We start from the raw sequence: 18,296 nt of genomic DNA, 5'->3' as shown, positions 1-18,296 counted from the left end.
CATGAAACTCATCACAACAACCAGGTCACTTAATCACTGTTCTTAATCTCAGTTTTACACATGCAAAAGCTAGAATTTGAGACGCGCCAAACAGCATAGAAGAACCTTATCTCCTTCCGCTGAAAGTCAAAATATCCCAATCCAATCCAATCCATCTTTATTTATAAAGCACAGTTTAAATAAACTCAAAGTTTCCAAAGTGCTGTACATAAAAAATAAAGTAAAAAAAAAAAGGCAGTAAAAACAGACAATAAAAATAGAAACATACTACATAAAGGGTAAAATACCTGTGCACATAAAATAAACAATCTAAGAGGTGATAAAAGCCAAGGAAAAGAGGTGCGTTTTAAGAAGAGTGGCCACGGCCACCAAAGTTTAGGGGCGGCAACAGAAAACGCTCAGTCCCCTCTGAGCTTCCGCCTTGTTTTGGGAACCCTCAGGAGCAGCTGGTCAGCTGACCTGAGGGATCGAGTAGGTGTGTAAGGGTGCAGAAGCTCAGAGAGGTACACAGGGGCAAGGCCATTTTGGGCTTTAAAAGCAAATAAAAGAATTTTAAAATGAATTCTAAAATGGATGGGTAGCCAGTGAACTGAAGCTAAAATCGGTGTAATGTCCTCAAACTTTCGAGTGTTAGTTAAAAGACGTGCAGCTGCATTCTGCACTAGTTGCAGACGTGCAATGGAGGACCCGCTGACCCCCATGTAAAGTGCATTGCAGTAATCAAGCCGAGTGGTTACAAAAGCATGTATTACTGTTTCAAAGTGCTGTCTGTGCAGAAAGGGTTTAATTTTAGCGAGCTGTCTGAGCTGGAAGAAGCTGGTTTTTACCACAGCTTTAATCTGGCTGTCGAACTTAAGCTCCGCGTCCACTTTTACCCCCAGATTGCTAACTCATTAAAATAACTCATCTCGAAAGTCTGCAGCATTTATCAATCTCCTCCTGCTGGCTAAAGAAAAGTAGTTGCTGTAAGCCATGTACACAGACTTCCAGAGTGCAAGAAAATGGCTGCTGGCCAGGCTCCACCCTAGCACACCAGCCATGCATTTGTGAATCAGGTGACAAATGCAGGAGGCCGCAGAAACCAGTCCACAAATGCATAATGACATGTTTAAATGCCATTTTTAATTTCAATATTTACGCTCTCTGCACAAGTTGCACGTGATAAACTGTTGTTTGTCGGTTTGTTTGCTTGGTTGTTGACTGGTAAAAAAGTGTGCACAGACTCAAATCATCAGTTCATTCCTGACCCGTGCAACGTCATCCCACGCATACTCGTCATACATGTGGGTCAGACTGACGCCAGCGGGTCACAGCAAACATAATCTTGGCATGTGTCTCCCTCTAGTGTACAAACACTGCGCTGATCGGCTGCTGCAGCTCGCCTGCAAGGATGCAGCCTGAAAGTTCTGTGCAGGTCGTTTTAAAGTAAAGCAGCCTGTAGGACAGTGGACAGAGCTGGATGACCGTCTGACTGAGAGTCATGTGTGCAGTCTTACGATGTCACTTGCGTCCATTGATATCTGGACAAAGAAGCGTGTCTCCTTCACGTACTCCCCATAGCATGGCTAATATACTGATTGCAACTAATTATGCTTATGCTAGTATCCTGCGCTTTGTGATGCAGCGTGCTCTTTGGCCAGTGGGGACGAAGAGGAGCAATCCATTGTGCGCACGTGCTCTACAAAATAGTGGAGGAAAAGACAGCAGGAAAATGTGCCTCAACTTAGGTTTGTGACCAGTTTTACAAAGTGTAAACATGTCAATGGCAAATATTTATACTAAGATAATTAAGATTATTACATTAGCACCACCAAAAGATTTGTTTCAATTTTAATGACAAAAAAACACCGATTTAGTGAGTTTTATTTACACTATTAGTCTGGATTAAATTACGTCGGATAGTCCCTGAATGCAGCACGATCAGGCTGACGGCTTCCGTCGCGTCAGTCCGAACATGGCGGCGCCCCATGCCGTGGCCGGAGTGGAGGGAGGCAGCAGTGAAACAGGGCTGATTCTGCCAGAATCAGACACCGGAGATGTGAAAAGACCTCAATTCGGGACCCGGTTCCTCACAGACCCGCGGCAGGTCTTCCAACACAACGCATGGTCGGTAACTTGAGCCAGAAATCCAAAAGGGCAGACAGATGTTAGTGTGCATCTCCATCAGGGACGTTATCATTACTTACATGACTGGTGCAGTTGTTGGATGATGTGCTTTCGTTGAATTGATTGTAGGTAATAATAAGCAAGCGTAAAGCTTTTATTTTGTAGCGATAACTTGTCACTGATTGGCTGATTTAGTTTGTTGTTGTTTTTGCGGGGTTTATCAAAGGACAGGTCTTGTTACTTTGAGGCAATTTTCACTGTATTTGTATCATAAAAGGGAAATATACTATATTCATAAGCCATATGGTATCATCTGATCATAGAACTTAACATTAAATAATAATATAATCACTTTTTAATTAACAATGTTTTGATAACATGATCATATCTAGTTGTATTTCTCCATTTTATTGTCTAAATTAACAGTGTAACTGAGATATCTTCCTTTTTTCCGTTAAAGATTTCTGGTTAAATTATTTTGTATTGTTTTGTTTGCTTGTTTTTGTTGGATTTGGGGCTAACTTAGTTAGTCAGTTCACCTGATAAGCATCATTTTATCAGCTTGTACATATGGTGTAAATGTATGTATGGCCATCCTTAGTTTCATTTTGTCCCTATTTTCCACCCCTACCTGAATATCACATGAAAACCTTATCTATCTGGAATCTGTATAAGTAGTATATGTATCTATAAGTATCTGGAGAAGTGTTTCTGTCCCGTTATTCACCGCATCACTTCTCCCGCCCTGGATAATCAAGTTCTGTTGTCAACAGGGACAATGTGGAGTGGACCGAGGAACAAGAAGCGTCTGCCAAGAAGAAAGTCTTAGAAAACAGTCAGCCACTGCCTTCAGAGAAACAAGGTTGCATTGCTGTTATTAAAACTCATGGCTCATGCACATAAACAGTGTGACTGGCATTGTTGGAGAATGTTTATATTACTGGTGTGCACAGATTGGCACATAAAGTTGTGGCCGTAATGAATTTTTGACAGTTGTCTTTAATAATTGCCATTAGACAAACCACTAAAATAATATGTGATGACTTCCACGTAAGTAAAATTGACCATAATCAATTTTATGCTTTGCTTATGCATAATACTTGTCTTATAAAGCTGTGTTAAGGTTTTAAGTGGTGATGTGTAATCATGGCCAGATGTGCTAGATTACCACTTTAACTCTTGGCTTCACTGCCTTACCTGTTTTGCAGAGGAGTACGACAGCCGGGCGAATGAGTACTGGAACGATTTTTACACAATCCATGAGAACCGTTTCTTCAAAGACCGTCACTGGCTCTTCACAGAGTTCCCAGAGTTGGCCCCACAGTGCAGCCTTAACCACGAGTCCCATCCCGAGGTCTGTGGCACAGATGACAGTCCGCAGGATAGTCTGGATGGAGAACAAAGAAGGGAAGTTGCAGCTGCGTCTCACACTGACGGTGACGTCCCCGGCTCCTCTGCCACATATCGCATTCTGGAGGTGAGAGAGTCATTTGAAAGCAAGTCAGCTAAATTATAACCACATGTAAAATCTTTGCTGTTATGTTTGATTTCAGTTATGTTGTCTGTCTGTTTAGTTAATTAGTTAGTTAGTTAGTTAGTTAGTTAGTTTTGTAAAGAATTTCTTGAAGAACTGCTAAAATTTGCAAAATTTCAAATGAAATTCTGCACTTACTTCAGGAAATAAAAAGTCTTACACATGTCCAACGATTATTTTCCAAATCTAGATGCAGATAAAGCATTTCTAGGTGAAACGCGAGTCAATACTTAATCTTAAAGAGAAAAAAAGTGTTTTCAGCCATCCGGCCTTCATCGTCTCACTGATGAGGGATGGGTGGCTGCAACACAAAACTGATGGCCAAAAACAATTTGTGCTGATTGTTTTGTGTTTTGCATCATTTCTGGAGCGCAGCCTCCAAACTTTCTGCTGAATGCACGTGGATCACATTGTCGTATCCCTTATTGTTTCTGCCAGTTGAAAGACTTTTAAATTTAAGGCTTGCGCAACCTTGGTAGAGAAATGCATTTTCTAGTCATTTTAACAGACTCTGGTTTATGTTAGATTTCATTGACTTGAAGCAAGCTTTGCTTTCTTTGTTACTGTTTACATCGAGTGTAATGGTAATATAAATTGATGCCTGTTGCACAGGTTGGCTGTGGCGTGGGCAATACAGTTTTCCCAATACTGAAGACCAACAAGTAAGTGCAGTCGAGGAATTTACTTGTCGTTTCAAGCCATTTTTTTTACAGATACTGTCCTCTGCGTCTGTCTTATGTTGAGCACTTAAAGGTATAACTGCAGCGTTGCTTTTTGCAGTGACCCGGGACTCTTTGTTTACTGCTGTGATTTCTCCAGCACAGCCGTGGAGTTAGTCAAGGTGAGATGATGGAAAGAATGAAGGCATGATGTGTTGATAGCTGTATTCATCTCTAGGGCTGTGGGCTGACTGATGAATTAACATTGCCTTCTTGTCATCAGACTAATCCAGAATATGACCCAGGGCGCTGCTTCGCCTTTGTTCACGACTTGAGTGATGTGGAAGCCGATTACCCCGTCCCCGATGGAACCCTTGATGTTATAGTGCTAATCTTTGTGTTATCAGCGTTGCATCCCAACAAGTAAGAACTTCTTTCTGTCTTTCTTCTTCTCTTTGGTTCTCACTCAGTGTGAGTCATCGAGTATGGCAGTGGTTGACTTAAAGTTTCGCCCTGTCTCAGGATGCAGGCATCCATCAGTAGATTAGCACGGCTGATGAAGCCCGGGGGAGTGATGCTGCTCAGGGACTACGGACGTTACGATATGGCACAGCTTCGCTTCAAGAAAGGTTAGTGAGGCTGAAGTCCAGAGCCTCCACTCCAAGTCCTGATTCAGAAAGGTCCATCCATGGCCTTGATCCTTGAAAATGGGTTGCACTTCACTTCAGACTTTGAGTCCATATGTAGTATTTCTAATGGCACACTGCAGTAATAAATAGGTGTTTATTTAAAGTGCGTAATTTGCTGTAGAATAAGTATCCTGTATCCATTTATCTCTTTTAGGGAGGTGTCTGTCAGAAAACTTTTACGTCCGAGGTGATGGAACAAGAGTATATTTCTTCACTCAAGGTAAAAATAAAGACACATCAGTAAATGTTTATTGGGATTCTTTTGTTCTTACGTTATATCTATAAAAAGTATTTATGTGCTTCTTTTTATTTCAGATGAGCTGCATGAGATGTTCACGGAGGCGGGGCTTGAGAAAGTGCAGAACCTTGTGGACAGACGGCTGCAGGTGAATAGAGGCAAACAGCTCACCATGTACCGGGTGTGGATCCAGTGCAAGTACCGCAAAGCTCTCGCTCAGCCTCATGAGACGCCGGACCAAGACACAAGAGAGGACCCTTCTTGTTTGACCTTTAACCACAACTGAAACTAGAGGCTTAAACCCAGGGGGTGCTGGCTGTTTTCTGAGGATGTATGGAACTGAGAAGCTCTGCTGTGATTGTGATAAAGGGGACATCGCTGGATAGTTCAGTGCTGCGAAAGCCTCACACCATCTCAGCTGCCATAATGTTGATGGACTCATTTTATGGCGAGTGTTCCTGATGTTGCCGCAATTCTGGCTGCAAGAGTCACGATTTCTCATTTTGCGCTGATGAGTTCAGTAATGGCTGGTTACCCCTGTATAAATGTATTCTGCCAGACGCTGTTTTTAACAAGCTGATGTTTTGGAATAAATGGCATGATTTTTAAGATATCTTCATGACACTTTTCTATATGCAAAATGAATAAAAATGGAAATTTTAAAGCTGTTTTTTGTGGTATTTCAGAGCTGCGTTCAGAAGTGTTTTGTTAAAGGAAGGAGTCACTTATTTGTGATATTGGTCCTCATGCTATTTGCTCTCCATCACAGTCTGTTGAGTGATTAAACCCCCATTAATGCTTGAATGGATACTTTGGGGGGGAAAAGGCATTAATTTTGTAATTTATTGATATTACATAAGTACAGTATGTGGGTGTGAACATCATGGTAATGGCCACTTTCTGATAAATGATCATTTTGGTGGTTGTGTGGGTGGGCGCTGTTAAATTGTATTGTGAACAGAGGGATTTGCCATTGGTCCAGACGAGAGATTTGGGGCAGGCGTGGACTGAACGAAGGTGAAAATACTTGAACAATCTCACGAGAAAATATGAGATTTTACTGATTATTGTTTACATTGCAAAAACATGAGAACCGAACCGAATCGATCCGGATTCAACTGAAACAGCTTGCAACAGCACAACTTCCGAAACAGATTGGTTTCTCCCCTGCGGCGAGGAAGGCGACTGGAGCCGAACTTTGTTTTGATCGAGCTGAAAGCCAGGACCCGAAATTCATCTCACCACCGGGGGAGAAAAAAGATAGGGGTAACTAACGCTAGCCCCAAGACAGAATTTATACCTGGTGAAAAACGCAGAATCTCGAGGATCGCCATTGTGTGGAGCGAGATACCCGACACAGCACGGTATGGTCCTTGGAGAGAGGGATGTGATGGGGATCCCCGCCTAAGGAGTACAGCAAGGCGGGTTTGGGATACCCGGAGTTGTCGAGGCCTCCCAGGGAATCCTCCGTCGTCTACCTTGAGCATTACCGCACGTTCCCGTGTCTTGATCGTTAACAATCAGCACGCGAGGGACGCGGCTGTTGATGCGGCCTAGCCTGGGAGGGTCTGCCGATCACCGGGGAAACAACGGGGACGGTTTCAGGGCTAAGAACGGGCCCTCCGTAGGACCGAGAAAATACTGGATTGCAGTAAGTATTCCGTTAGGTTGTCGAACAAAAGAACATATCAGGGCAGGTATCTTGTCTGAGTGAGTCCAGGCGTCGTGGCACGAGCACCTGACAACAGAGAACCGAGAGGATGCTTCTTTTTGACAGACGAGTAAACGTTAGCCTGCTGGCTACCTAATGTTAGCTATCTTGCGTGTGTTTGTAAAATATTTTACTGTCGCGGACAGCAGTTGTGATGATCTGAGTCGCGTTCTAATTAGAAAACTGTGACTGGGCCAACATCAGTTACCATTGGCTTGTTTTGGTACGTTACTCAACAAAATTAAATCCAATGTTACTGGCTAACGTTAACCGTTAACGTTAGCTCTTAGATTGCAATGCTAAGTGATGGCCAACATCGGGAAGCTTGTTAGCTCATTTATCCAATGTTAGCAAGCTACCTCGCCGAACATTCACTGATGATGTTTCAAATCGTTTTGCTGGTCATTGTAATGTTATCTGAGCCAGCAAACTCAATCCTGAGTCAAGTTACACAAGAATAAGGACTAGAATGTATCCCTAAATGGACACGAATGCTACTGGTTACAGTGTTCATTTAATGTATGCAAGCTATAGATAACAGACATAGCTGTCAGTGTTGGGCGTGTAACTTAAACGTTAACCTTTGCACAAGCTAACAGGCTGGACACTTATGTTCTGTAGTGGCCTTTTCCATTGCTGTGAGTACACTTGGCAGTCCTTCCATTAGTGACCTTTCATAACTCCAGCGCCATGCAGCTTAGGCCTATAATGCCAGGGTGTTATCACATGATGCTATAATTTTCTAGACAATGACTCTACACATCTGGCCTACGTCTTTGATGCATATTTAATATCCTGTATTGGCTGTATTTTTGGGGTCAGAATGTGCCTTTTAGTACTGTGAGTATTTACCTTGAGTACTCAAGTTTCGTGGCTGGTGCTTGTTAAACACACATGATCGTGGAAAACGTTATTGTCAGGCTTATTGATGACTCATAACAGGAATTTTCCACATGCATATAGCTAAAAACAGCCATGACTCATCACAACCAATGCTTTTGAAACAGTGATCCGTCACTCCCACTTGAATATACCAGACCCCACAACGCCTTCCTTAATCTGTGCTCTTGTCTCTGCAGCCATGATGGAAGAACTGCATAGCCTGGACCCCCGGCGACAGGAGCTGTTGGAGGCTCGCTTCACTGGGGTCGGCGTGGCTAAGGTTTGTGTTACAGCAGATGTCGCTGAGGTGGAGTATGAGGACTCTCTCCCGTCAAAGTGTTTATAATCACAGATTTTCTTGATTACACATTTTTGTGAATCTCTTCCTTTCTTTGTCTCACTCTGCCTCAGTATCATTCTACTGCTTGGCCTGGACAAGCTCGGTCCCACTCCTTTTCTTTGTCTGTCTCTGGAGAAGGTTGAGCTATGTCTGTGTTTTTTGGCTGGTGTGATATGGCATCGCTCCCTGGCTCATGATGTAGTGGCTGTATATGCAAGTGGCGATGCTTGCCAAACAGGCCACAGACAGGACAGGGGTGGTATGGGGAGGAGGAGTGAAGGCAGAGGAGGAATGCAGAAATAGTTCTTGACCAGGTGTGAGTGGAGGCAGCATTTAGCCCTCCGCCCTCTTGCTCGCTACACGGATGGAGCTGTCTTTGTGGAAGGTGATCTTGGAACAGTTAGGGAGCGAGAGTCAGCGCCAGGAGTGGGCCCTGTGCCAGCCATAGGCAGAGCTGAGCCCAGAGCATGGCATGGCTGCTGCCGCAGAGAAAATGGCGGCTCTCGGCAAGGCAGTATGCCACAGCCACCCTGTACGACAAGAGATGCCATGTGTGTAGGGGGGGAAGTGAGAGAGAAGTGTGTCAACAAAATGCTATGAAGAATTATGGGTTGGTGGTCTAAAAGCCCTTCAGTGTCATAGAGCAGCTTAGACTCTTTTTTTTCTTGACCTTGAACAGCCCTGTGGCACTGCTGCTCTCTGTCACCGCTGAGGTGATATGAAAGAAAAAAGGAAAATTGTTGTCCTTTAAGGTCGAACAACTAGGACACCTCTTGGTAATGGAACAGGGAGGTGCCTACTAAAATTGTTGGAAAATGTGTTTCCTTTTGAACAAGTCTGATCAAACAACCAGGATATCTTTTGAGGAGAGGGGGGAGTAAAAACAAGCTGCCATTCTTAGATCAAGAAAAGCATCCTTCACTGGCGTTCTCCAGAGAGAGAAGAAAAGAACAGTTAAGACCATGGTGAGCAGGAGAAAAATGGATGACATTATCTAAAGGTGACAGACAGAGGGAGGAATACTTCCTCAGCAGCATGCCTAATGTTCAGCCATTTTAGGAGGGTTCAGTGAGAGAGCTCTAGTGTGCTCTGAATGACTAAGTATCTCTCCCTGATTGGGCAGTGCCTGCTGAATTCTGATGTGATTCATTTGACTGACAGGCATCACCTAGGGAACCGGCATTAGGACTGATGCAGGTCTAGATTCAGTGGGAAGTGAACGGTGACAGTACTTAGCCAAAAATCCCCATCCTGTCCCGTAGTTTCTCACCCCTTTTTTCTCCGAGTTTTCTAACTCCCATGTGCTGTCTCTCACATCAGCATGCATACACAACGATGTGCATGTGTACATATTTTGCAAATACAGTTTTCCGCACGCATATCACTTTGATCTTTCATGCATTTTTGTATTTAATTGCTCCTCGTGCTTTATTTTTTGTTTGGTTTGTTTGCCTCATTTAACAGGGCTCGGGTCAGAACCAAAATGAGTCATCCAATCAGAGTCTATGCAGTGTGGGCTCGCTCAGTGACAAGGAGCTAGAGGTTAGTCTCTGTCACATACAGGATGGATTTTTTTAAGTCAACCGTCTCTCTGTGTGACTTTATTAGACATGCGGTTGATTCACTGTACCTTTCTGACAGACTCCTGAGAAAAAAGCAAATGACCAGAGAGTGAGAAAACGGAAAGCAGACCATTTTGACGGCAGCCAAGGTAGGATTGTCCCACTGCTGTGATCCTCTCATCATGTATCCCCACACATCAGCCTCTCTCTGAACTCCCTGCCTCTCTCTTCTAGGCAAAGCAGGAGCAAGGGGACATAAAATTAGTGATTATTTTGAGGTGAGTGGCAGAAGGTACTTTCTTTGTTGTTCTGAGTGTGTATCTAACAGGCCTCACGTCCTCTACAATGCTTCAGAATTGAGTAACTTTTCATACTTACTTTCTAACCCCCTTTTTTCCATCTTGATCTTTCCATTGAACTGCTTTCCTCTTCTGTCTTTACGTGTCTGTCAGTTTGCGGGAGGTAGCGGTCCTGGTACCAGCCCTGCCAGGGGAATTCCACCAGTGGTCCGCTCTTCCCCACAACACTCCCTCTCCAACCCCCCTGTCACGGTGAGCATGCTTTGCTCTATGGTCTTTCTCATGCTTTCTTATCTCCTAACACTCTTTCCTGCCATTCACTCTTTCACGCTTGTTATTAACATCAGTGGGTCAAGTTTGTTTACAGGTGGGAAGAACCTGATGTGCTCTGCAAACACTCTTTGTACAGAATCAGTGTGTAACCACGATAAGTCATAAAGTGCGTTTACAGCTGTCATTATCGGCCAAAGTTCCAAGAAAGGCAAAAACCGAGGAAAGCAATAATGACAGGGAACATGTAGAAATGAATACGGATACAAATGCAAATGGACCGACATCTACACGCTCAAATGCCTGAAGAGTTTAGATGAGCCTGCTCGTGCTTGTGTTGGATTCTTTTTTGTGAACTGGAGGCCTTATATCTTCTCAAATAAAATGAATCACTCAAAAGTCTTGAAATAAATTGGAGGGTTCTAAAGTGTTTTTTCTGTGAATTTAACCCAATTTCACATACTTCTGACTATGACTTAATTCGAGTTTCTACAATTTGGGGTCCTCATATTCGTGCAAAATTCTTTTGCCAGATTGGTCTCGTGTTTTATCATGACTAACAGCAGCAAGTCCCAATAAATTCTTTCATGTCTTGACATTCACACATTAAGCCACCCACTGTATGTGCAAGGTATTTATTTGATGAATGTCTCTGCCTCCCAGGTGCAGCAGGGAAGCCCCTCCTCCGTAAGCTCAGCCAACACCGAGCACTCATCGTGTTCAATGAAGCCTGCTTCTCTTCACATGCTCCACAAAGCCACACAGGTACTTGACATGGCATCAGAGCTGGCTGGCCATTTATCCAATTTAACTCATTATATTACATATTTCAGAAGGAAGTTGTTATGTAATCGGTACATAAACCAATAACTTACAAATGAAGAATCATCAGCAGCTGGAAGAGTTTGTTAGTTTGGACTCCTTGTTGTACTGCAGTTGTTTACTGATACAGAATGATCCATCATTAACCTAAATACTGTTTTTTGTGCTCACTGTACCCTGTAGTCTGACCTTACTATAGAGAAACTAACAGCAATGGAGAACAACAAGAACTCTGACCTGGAGAAGAAGGAGGGCCGAATAGACGATTTGCTGCGGGTACTAATCTCATTACATTTCATCCCTGCTCCTCTGCTTGCCATTTCCAATGGTTTAGAGACTATCATGTTCTCCTTTTTGGTTTTTCAGCCAAGGCATGTTAGAGCTGACACCTTCCTCCTTTCTGTAAAGCATAAACCAATGAAAACTTTTGTTCATACTTTTTACCTGAGCTTTTCCCTGTTTGTTTGTATGTTCTCCTCCAGGCAAACTGTGATCTGAGGAGACAGATTGATGAACAGCAGAGGATGCTGGAACGATACAAAGAACGCTTAAATAAGTGTGTGACCATGTCCAAGAAGCTGCTGATTGAAAAAGTATGTTCATCTAATAGCACTGTGACTTATTGTCATTTTGTTATTTCCACAGTCAATTGATCATTGTGCGTTTTTGATGTGAGCTAGTTTTGGAAGTCCTGATTTAAGCCACATGGAATCACCATCTCTGATTTGATGCCCGTATTTCTCTGCCCTTCCTCCAGTCCAAACAAGAGAAGATGGCGTGCCGGGACAAAAGCATGCAGGACAGGCTTCGACTGGGTCACTTCACCACAGTGAGACATGGAGCATCTTTCACTGAGCAGTGGACAGATGGATATGCCTTCCAAAACCTTATCAAGTGAGGACTTTATCACCATTTTTAAACAGCTGTGCTAGATTACTTCAAGAGGCCAAACCAGGTTAAGTCTATATGTTTTGCAATTTGTCATCTGTTCTCAGACAACAAGAAAGAATCAATTCCCAGCGAGAGGACATTGAAAGACAGAGGAAACTGCTGGCCAAACGCAAGCCGCCCTCCATGGCCCAGACTCCGCCCCCAAGCCTGGAGCAAAACAAACGCAAAAGCAAAACCAATGGGACAGAAAGTGAAGCGTACGCTGCTTTTGTTTGCTGTTTATCTTCTCTTATATATTGGCTGTTATTTCCCCAGCATGCATATTCAAATTTGCTTAAGGTCGGCTCTGTGTCCCCGCAGGTTATCACAAGCAGAGTATCACGAGCAAGAGGAAATCTTTAAGCTAAGACTAGGCCATCTTAAGAAGGTAATGACTGATGTGTACATAAATATATCTTATATTTTTAAAAGTTTTACGTGACAACAGGTTATTGTGGTATTTCAATGTTTTGTTAATTGCACAGGTCTTGATACTGTTTTGATGCCTTTTGCAGGAGGAGGCAGAGATCCAGGCGGAGCTGGAGAGGTTGGAGCGAGTGCGGAACCTGCACATTCGCGAACTGAAAAGGATCCACAATGAGGATAATTCTCAGTACGATCTCTTCTTTTATGGTCCTTTACTGGTCAGTCTAATGATGTGACTCTGCTCTGTTCAATTAAGCAGCTAATTAATTGTTTCTCACCCTGTACAGATTCAAAGATCACCCCACGCTAAATGACCGATACCTGCTTCTCCATTTACTTGGAAGGGGAGGTTTCAGTGAAGTTTACAAGGTGAGAGAAACTCGATCTTGCCTTATTACATCAGAACCTTTTCGTTTTGATAATAGTTTACATTATAAAGACATTTTGTTATTAATTCAGTGAAGACAAAGAATATCATAAAGACATGCACAATTTGGTGCAATCTCATAGGCCACAGTAGCCTTGCAATAAGTACCAGTTTCCTGTTGTTTGAAAGAATTTGAGATTTTGATTCAAAGTTGTGGTCTTGAGGTCAGAGCCTGCGGTGTTGCACTGGTGAACACTACCATACTTATATCATAATGTGACTGCAGTGGCTGTGCGGCGCATACTTTGGAAAATATTTGAGGATGCGTGTTTCATTACATTACACCAAGCTGACATCATCAACATTTCAAAGTAAATGATTGTGCCAGAATGTGAGAGTTGTTCCAAGAATCTGCTGTCATCACTGTAAAAATGATGAATGAACACAGCCTGTTAATGTGAAGCAAGAGTCTCACTCCAGCGAAAACAAAGTAATGCCATACGCAGTTCCTAACTAATATGGGACGTTTATTTTCCAGGCCTTTGACTTAACAGAGCAAAGGTATGTTGCGGTCAAAATCCACCAGTTAAACAAGAACTGGAGGGATGAGAAGAAGGAAAATTATCACAAGTGAGTGATGTGCAATTTTTAACAAAAACTTACTGTGGCTATGAATGATGTTCTGTTAATTGTTCATTATCCAATCAGATTGACTGTGTGTAATATTTACATTTAAAACAATGATGTAAATGTTGACCATGCTCTTTGTTTCAGACATGCGTGCAGAGAATATAGAATCCATAAAGAGCTGGACCACCCACGAATAGTTAAACTCTACGACTACTTTTCGCTTGACACTGACTCGTAAGCCATTCCCTTTTAAACAAATGTGTTCCTTTCAACTTACATGTGCTGACATTAATGCACATTGTGTTAATTTTGAGCCAGAACACATTGTAGAGCCTTAACTTTGTCTTGATTTGATGCACCAATACCTCTCCCCTTGTCTTGGAGCAGGTTCTGCACAGTCCTGGAGTACTGCGAGGGCAACGACTTGGACTTCTATCTGAAGCAGCACAAGCTCATGTCAGAGAAAGAGGGCCGCTCCATCATCATGCAGATTGTTAACGCCCTCAAGTACCTCAATGAGATCAGACCGCCCATTATCCACTACGACCTTAAACCTGGTGGGTCTCCGCACCACAATGGCTCTTACATCTGAGAGCTTACATGATGTCATTTCAAATTTCTTGGCACAGTTCTACTTGAAATTAAATTATCAGTTAAACTATCATTTAATTAACCACTTGACATGCTGCTGCAGCTATAATAGTGCTGATTGGGAGTTATTCCTCTGGTTCACATGGTACCAAACACTGGTTATTTACAAGAAGAGATGTAAATGGGCCAATTATATATATGATTTGGTCGTCACAGCTGATTGGACCAAGTTGAACTGAGTCTATTAAAATCTGTTGTTGTTGACAGTAAATATATAAAATCATGCATTATTTAAGAATTTAGATGGTTTGCCTGCAGCATTCCCTCAGGATTAATTTGAGCAGGTATAATATTAACATAGGAAAACAAACAATCATCATCAGAGTATAATTGTCATTTTTATTCAGTATGTCAATATAAATCTGAGCTATGCTGACATTTTCTTTGATGCCTGTAAATCCTTTCCTCCTCCTGCTCAGGTAATATCCTCTTGGTGAATGGCACTGCCTGCGGGGAGATCAAGATCACAGATTTTGGCCTGTCGAAGATCATGGATGATGACAGCTACAACTCAGTGGACGGGATGGAGCTGACGTCACAGGGAGCAGGGACATACTGGTAAGATTTACGCTGGGAGATGACACGCTGCCGCAGGGGTGCCGTCATCTGTTATGTAATGATTGTGCTGTTTATTTTTTACCACTGAGCCTCAGTCCTCAAGGGCCGACTTTATGTCAGGTAGTCAGTGCTGAAATACGATATTTCTCCATGCTTGAATGGTTTCACACAACACCGTGCATTAGCAAGTAAAAGTCTTCATTTTGCTGTGTGGACACATTTTATGTTATAGCGGGAAAACCAGAATGGACAACACACTGGACTGACTCTAGTTTGCCAGAAGCAGCAGTCCAGGCTGAACAGTTCACATGCAGGGGTTTTTATTTTAGCAGCAATGGAAGAGATGATAAATTCATCAAGAGTAGAGTGCGTGTCATTTCCCAAAATCATGCAAAGAACATGCAAGTTGCAGATTTGACTTATTAATGCATAGGTGGTTATTAAACATAACAGTAATATCAAACCATAATTACAGAACAACCTTAGGGACAAAGGGACAACCTTACACAAGATGAAAAAAATGCACATTTTCATATGTTGAAACTTGTTTTAACATGGCTCACCTTTTCCCCTTTAGGTACCTGCCCCCTGAGTGCTTTGTGGTTGGGAAGGAACCACCCAAAATCTCCAACAAGGTGGATGTGTGGTCTGTGGGAGTCATTTTCTACCAGTGTTTGTATGGCCGCAAGGTAGGAGTCACACTCAAAAATAAAAACTGTTGTAACCGTACATTTGAGTTATTATTGTGTTATAAAGTGCAACTGGGATACCTTCGGTTATATGAATTTAATTTTTACTGTATTTAACATAATTAAGGATTTTCTGTAATTTTCTGTAAACACATTGCTTCTCTTGATACATTAACACTTGCTTAAAAAAAGCTTTCAGGAGAAGGTAATCAAGTGTAATATGTCACCTATGTGACAATCTTCCTTTTAGACAAAAGAAGATTGAGTGACTTTATGATGGACAGTACTGAACACCAACATAACACACTTGAGTCCTCCCTTTTCTCTTTATTTGGTTTATGTTTCGTTGTGTGACGCTTCTTCTCCTTGCTCACTAGCCCTTTGGCCACAACCAGTCCCAGCAGGACATCCTGCAGGAGAACACCATACTGAAGGCAACAGATGTGCAGTTTCCCCCTAAACCAGTAGTCACACCTGAAGCTAAGGTACTGGACTGTCTCACCTCACTGCTTTTGTTTTGTCAAGCTAATGTTTTCATCGCCTCTATGCATTTTCAACTCCCACAATACCTTGCATGTGTTCTCTCACAGCTACTGTTCACATACATAGTTTATAGGAGGGATTTTTTTTTTGGGATGGATGTATTTTGGAAGTCTTTATCTTGTCACAAAGGCTGAAATCTGTGCGTAAGATATTTTATTTTCTCAGTTACGCTTATTCTGTCTCTCTCTAGGCCTTTATAAGGCGCTGTCTAGTCTACCGCAAGGAGGATCGCATAGATGTGCACCAGCTGGCCAGTGACCCCTTCCTTATGCCCCACATCCGCAAGTCGGTGGCATCCTCGGGCACCTCGGGCATGGCCGTGGCCTCCACATCCAGCTCCTCCAACAGCAGCGCCTCAAACTGAGCCCACGCCCCTTAACTGACTGAACCATTTGAAAGAGCTGGGTGTGGGCGACGCCATACTGCGTCCCCCTCCCGACACCACCCCACCTTGCCATGAAGAACCCAAGAGAAACCGGTCAGACGGCAGCAAGGGGTGGGTGAGAAGTCATGGATTGGTTGGGAAGGAAGACCCACGTCACCTTTCATCCCTCTCATGTCCACCCACCCCAGCCTACCTGTCCTCGTGTCTCAGAAGGGTGGCATTGTTCTGGGGGTCAAAGCCCTAGACGACTCACACAGCAAAGGGCGAGGTTTGGCACTGTGATGGTGAAAAGTGGGGTTCAGTGTTTGGGATTTTCTTTTCTGCTTAAAAAAGAGAAAATAAAAAGAAGTATAGAACTGCTTCAGCTTGGCCAGACGGGAAGGACTGCAGAAGATCTCATACCCATACGCACTCACACATACACCCATGCATGAGCCATTCTGGTCCGAGGTAGTCTCAACTCCCCAAGTGCAAACATTTTGTTTGTTCTCATCTCCTTGAACCTTACTGAGAGAATCAGTCTGGCCTGTTATTGTATTCAACCCTAAATATCTATGGCACTATGCCATCCAACCCGCTGTTCTGGGATCCCCTGCCCCACTTCAATTCCAGACCCAGATAGTTTGTGACGAGGAGGGACAGACGCTACTATCCCCCTTACCCCCTGCCGTCTCCTCGTCAAACTCCAGTGACCAAAGCTTATAACTTCCAGCTGGTGGCAGTGTTCCACCTCAGTTTTTATAATGAAAGGTTTTAGAGTCGTGCTACTTGATATGGCGTGGAGGCTGGTGAGAAGCGACCCCTTTTACATTTTTTTAAAAAACTTTTAAATTTAACCAGTTTTATGGAGAAAACTGTTGTGTTTTTCAAGTTGCCTTTAATTAGAACTGTTATTGTTTTGATTGACCCCCCTACCATAAACACACATATTTATTTAGGTATGTTTGAATTTATTTTTGGCCAATAAAATGCAAGGGACTGGTCTGCCTAATAGTACTGTTGGGGGGAGATTGGGCCTTAGCAGAGAGTTGCATAAACCATTAAATACTATTGGTTAAAATGTATCTGTTGTTTTGGACTTCTGTGTGACTGGGTTTACTATCACTGCTTTTTGTGAAGGAATAACTTCAGCTGAACATGTATTCATGAGCATTGTGTCTGTACTTAGGTTTTGTTTTTTACTTGTCAAAGTAAAATGGCTTTACAGACTGGCAATCAGTCAGTAAATTTATCAAGAAGACTTGAGTTCAGCTAGTAATGGTTTCATATCTAGAATTCAGTCATATTATCTGATAAGTGAGCACTTGGACTTGAAATGCCACAGTGACAGTTATGATCTAGAAAGAGCTGACTTAATGATTTCATACAAATGTTATTGTAGTGCAGCAGTCAATCAGTAAGGCATCGTGATGAATGCCGTCTCTCATTCATAACCCCAGTACTGGTCTACAGTCCTCGAGCTCCTGTCAGGACGTGAATTCATACTGACACCAAAGGCAGTATTCAGTGGGTTCTCACTTGTCCTCTGGCTCTGTGGTGACATGTTGAATATATTATCACAATTGGGTGTCCAATTACACAAACTGGAATGCATGTGAGACTCCATAGTAGGCCACAGATATGATGTACAAACCCCCCAGCGTGTTTTGAATCTACTCTGGTGTCTCCTTCCTGTTGGACATGCCCAGAAAACCCCAGTGGAAGGCAGCCAGGAGGCATCCTGATCAGATGCCTGAACCACCTCAACTGGCTCTGTTCGACGTGGAGGAGCAGCAGCAGCAGCAGCTCCCTCCGGATATCTGAGCTCCTTACCCTGTCTCTAAGGGTGAGCCTCATTTTGGTCGCTTGCATCCACTATCTCATTCTTTCTGTCACTAAGCGGAGTTCATGAGAATAGGTGAGTGTTGGAACATAATCAACCAGTAGATACAAAGACAGTCCCATACAACACCTGCATTGCTGCGCCGAAGTGCCTGTTGATCTCGCACTCCAATTTGCCATCGCT

The 18,296-nt window shown here is 43.1% G+C and overlaps 2 protein-coding genes across 3 annotated transcripts; both read left to right on the top strand.

The window, feature by feature from the left end:
- Positions 1–1,954: 1,954 nt before the first annotated feature.
- mettl2a (methyltransferase 2A, methylcytidine) lies at positions 1,955–5,882 on the top strand. The gene is made up of 9 exons (XM_041957283.1): positions 1,955–2,106; positions 2,880–2,968; positions 3,315–3,583; positions 4,253–4,302; positions 4,421–4,481; positions 4,583–4,722; positions 4,822–4,928; positions 5,143–5,208; positions 5,304–5,882. Exons 1-9 carry the CDS (start codon positions 1,955–1,957, stop codon positions 5,510–5,512), a joined length of 1,143 nt encoding a protein of 380 aa, XP_041813217.1. The 3' UTR covers positions 5,513–5,882.
- A 358-nt stretch (positions 5,883–6,240) lies between these two features.
- tlk2 (tousled-like kinase 2) lies at positions 6,241–17,363 on the top strand. Of its 2 annotated transcripts, XM_041956255.1 has the most exons (21): positions 6,241–6,877; positions 8,017–8,099; positions 9,624–9,701; positions 9,801–9,870; positions 9,956–9,999; positions 10,174–10,272; positions 10,954–11,055; positions 11,296–11,388; positions 11,595–11,705; positions 11,870–12,006; positions 12,108–12,260; positions 12,364–12,430; positions 12,558–12,655; positions 12,756–12,837; positions 13,374–13,465; positions 13,610–13,699; positions 13,853–14,022; positions 14,536–14,674; positions 15,252–15,363; positions 15,741–15,848; positions 16,097–17,363. In XM_041956255.1, exons 2-21 carry the CDS (start codon positions 8,019–8,021, stop codon positions 16,268–16,270), a joined length of 2,100 nt encoding a protein of 699 aa, XP_041812189.1. In that variant the 5' UTR covers positions 6,241–6,877; positions 8,017–8,018; the 3' UTR covers positions 16,271–17,363. The 2 variants fall into 2 exon arrangements, with proteins under 2 accessions (XP_041812189.1, XP_041812190.1); XM_041956256.1 differs by lacking the exon at positions 10,174–10,272.
- Positions 17,364–18,296: the final 933 nt, after the last annotated feature.

The sequence above is a fragment of the Chelmon rostratus genome, chromosome 17 (assembly GCF_017976325.1).
Source record: "Chelmon rostratus isolate fCheRos1 chromosome 17, fCheRos1.pri, whole genome shotgun sequence".
Classification (NCBI taxonomy): domain Eukaryota; kingdom Metazoa; phylum Chordata; class Actinopteri; order Chaetodontiformes; family Chaetodontidae; genus Chelmon; species Chelmon rostratus.
This window is presented reverse-complemented; position numbering and strand designations above follow the sequence as displayed.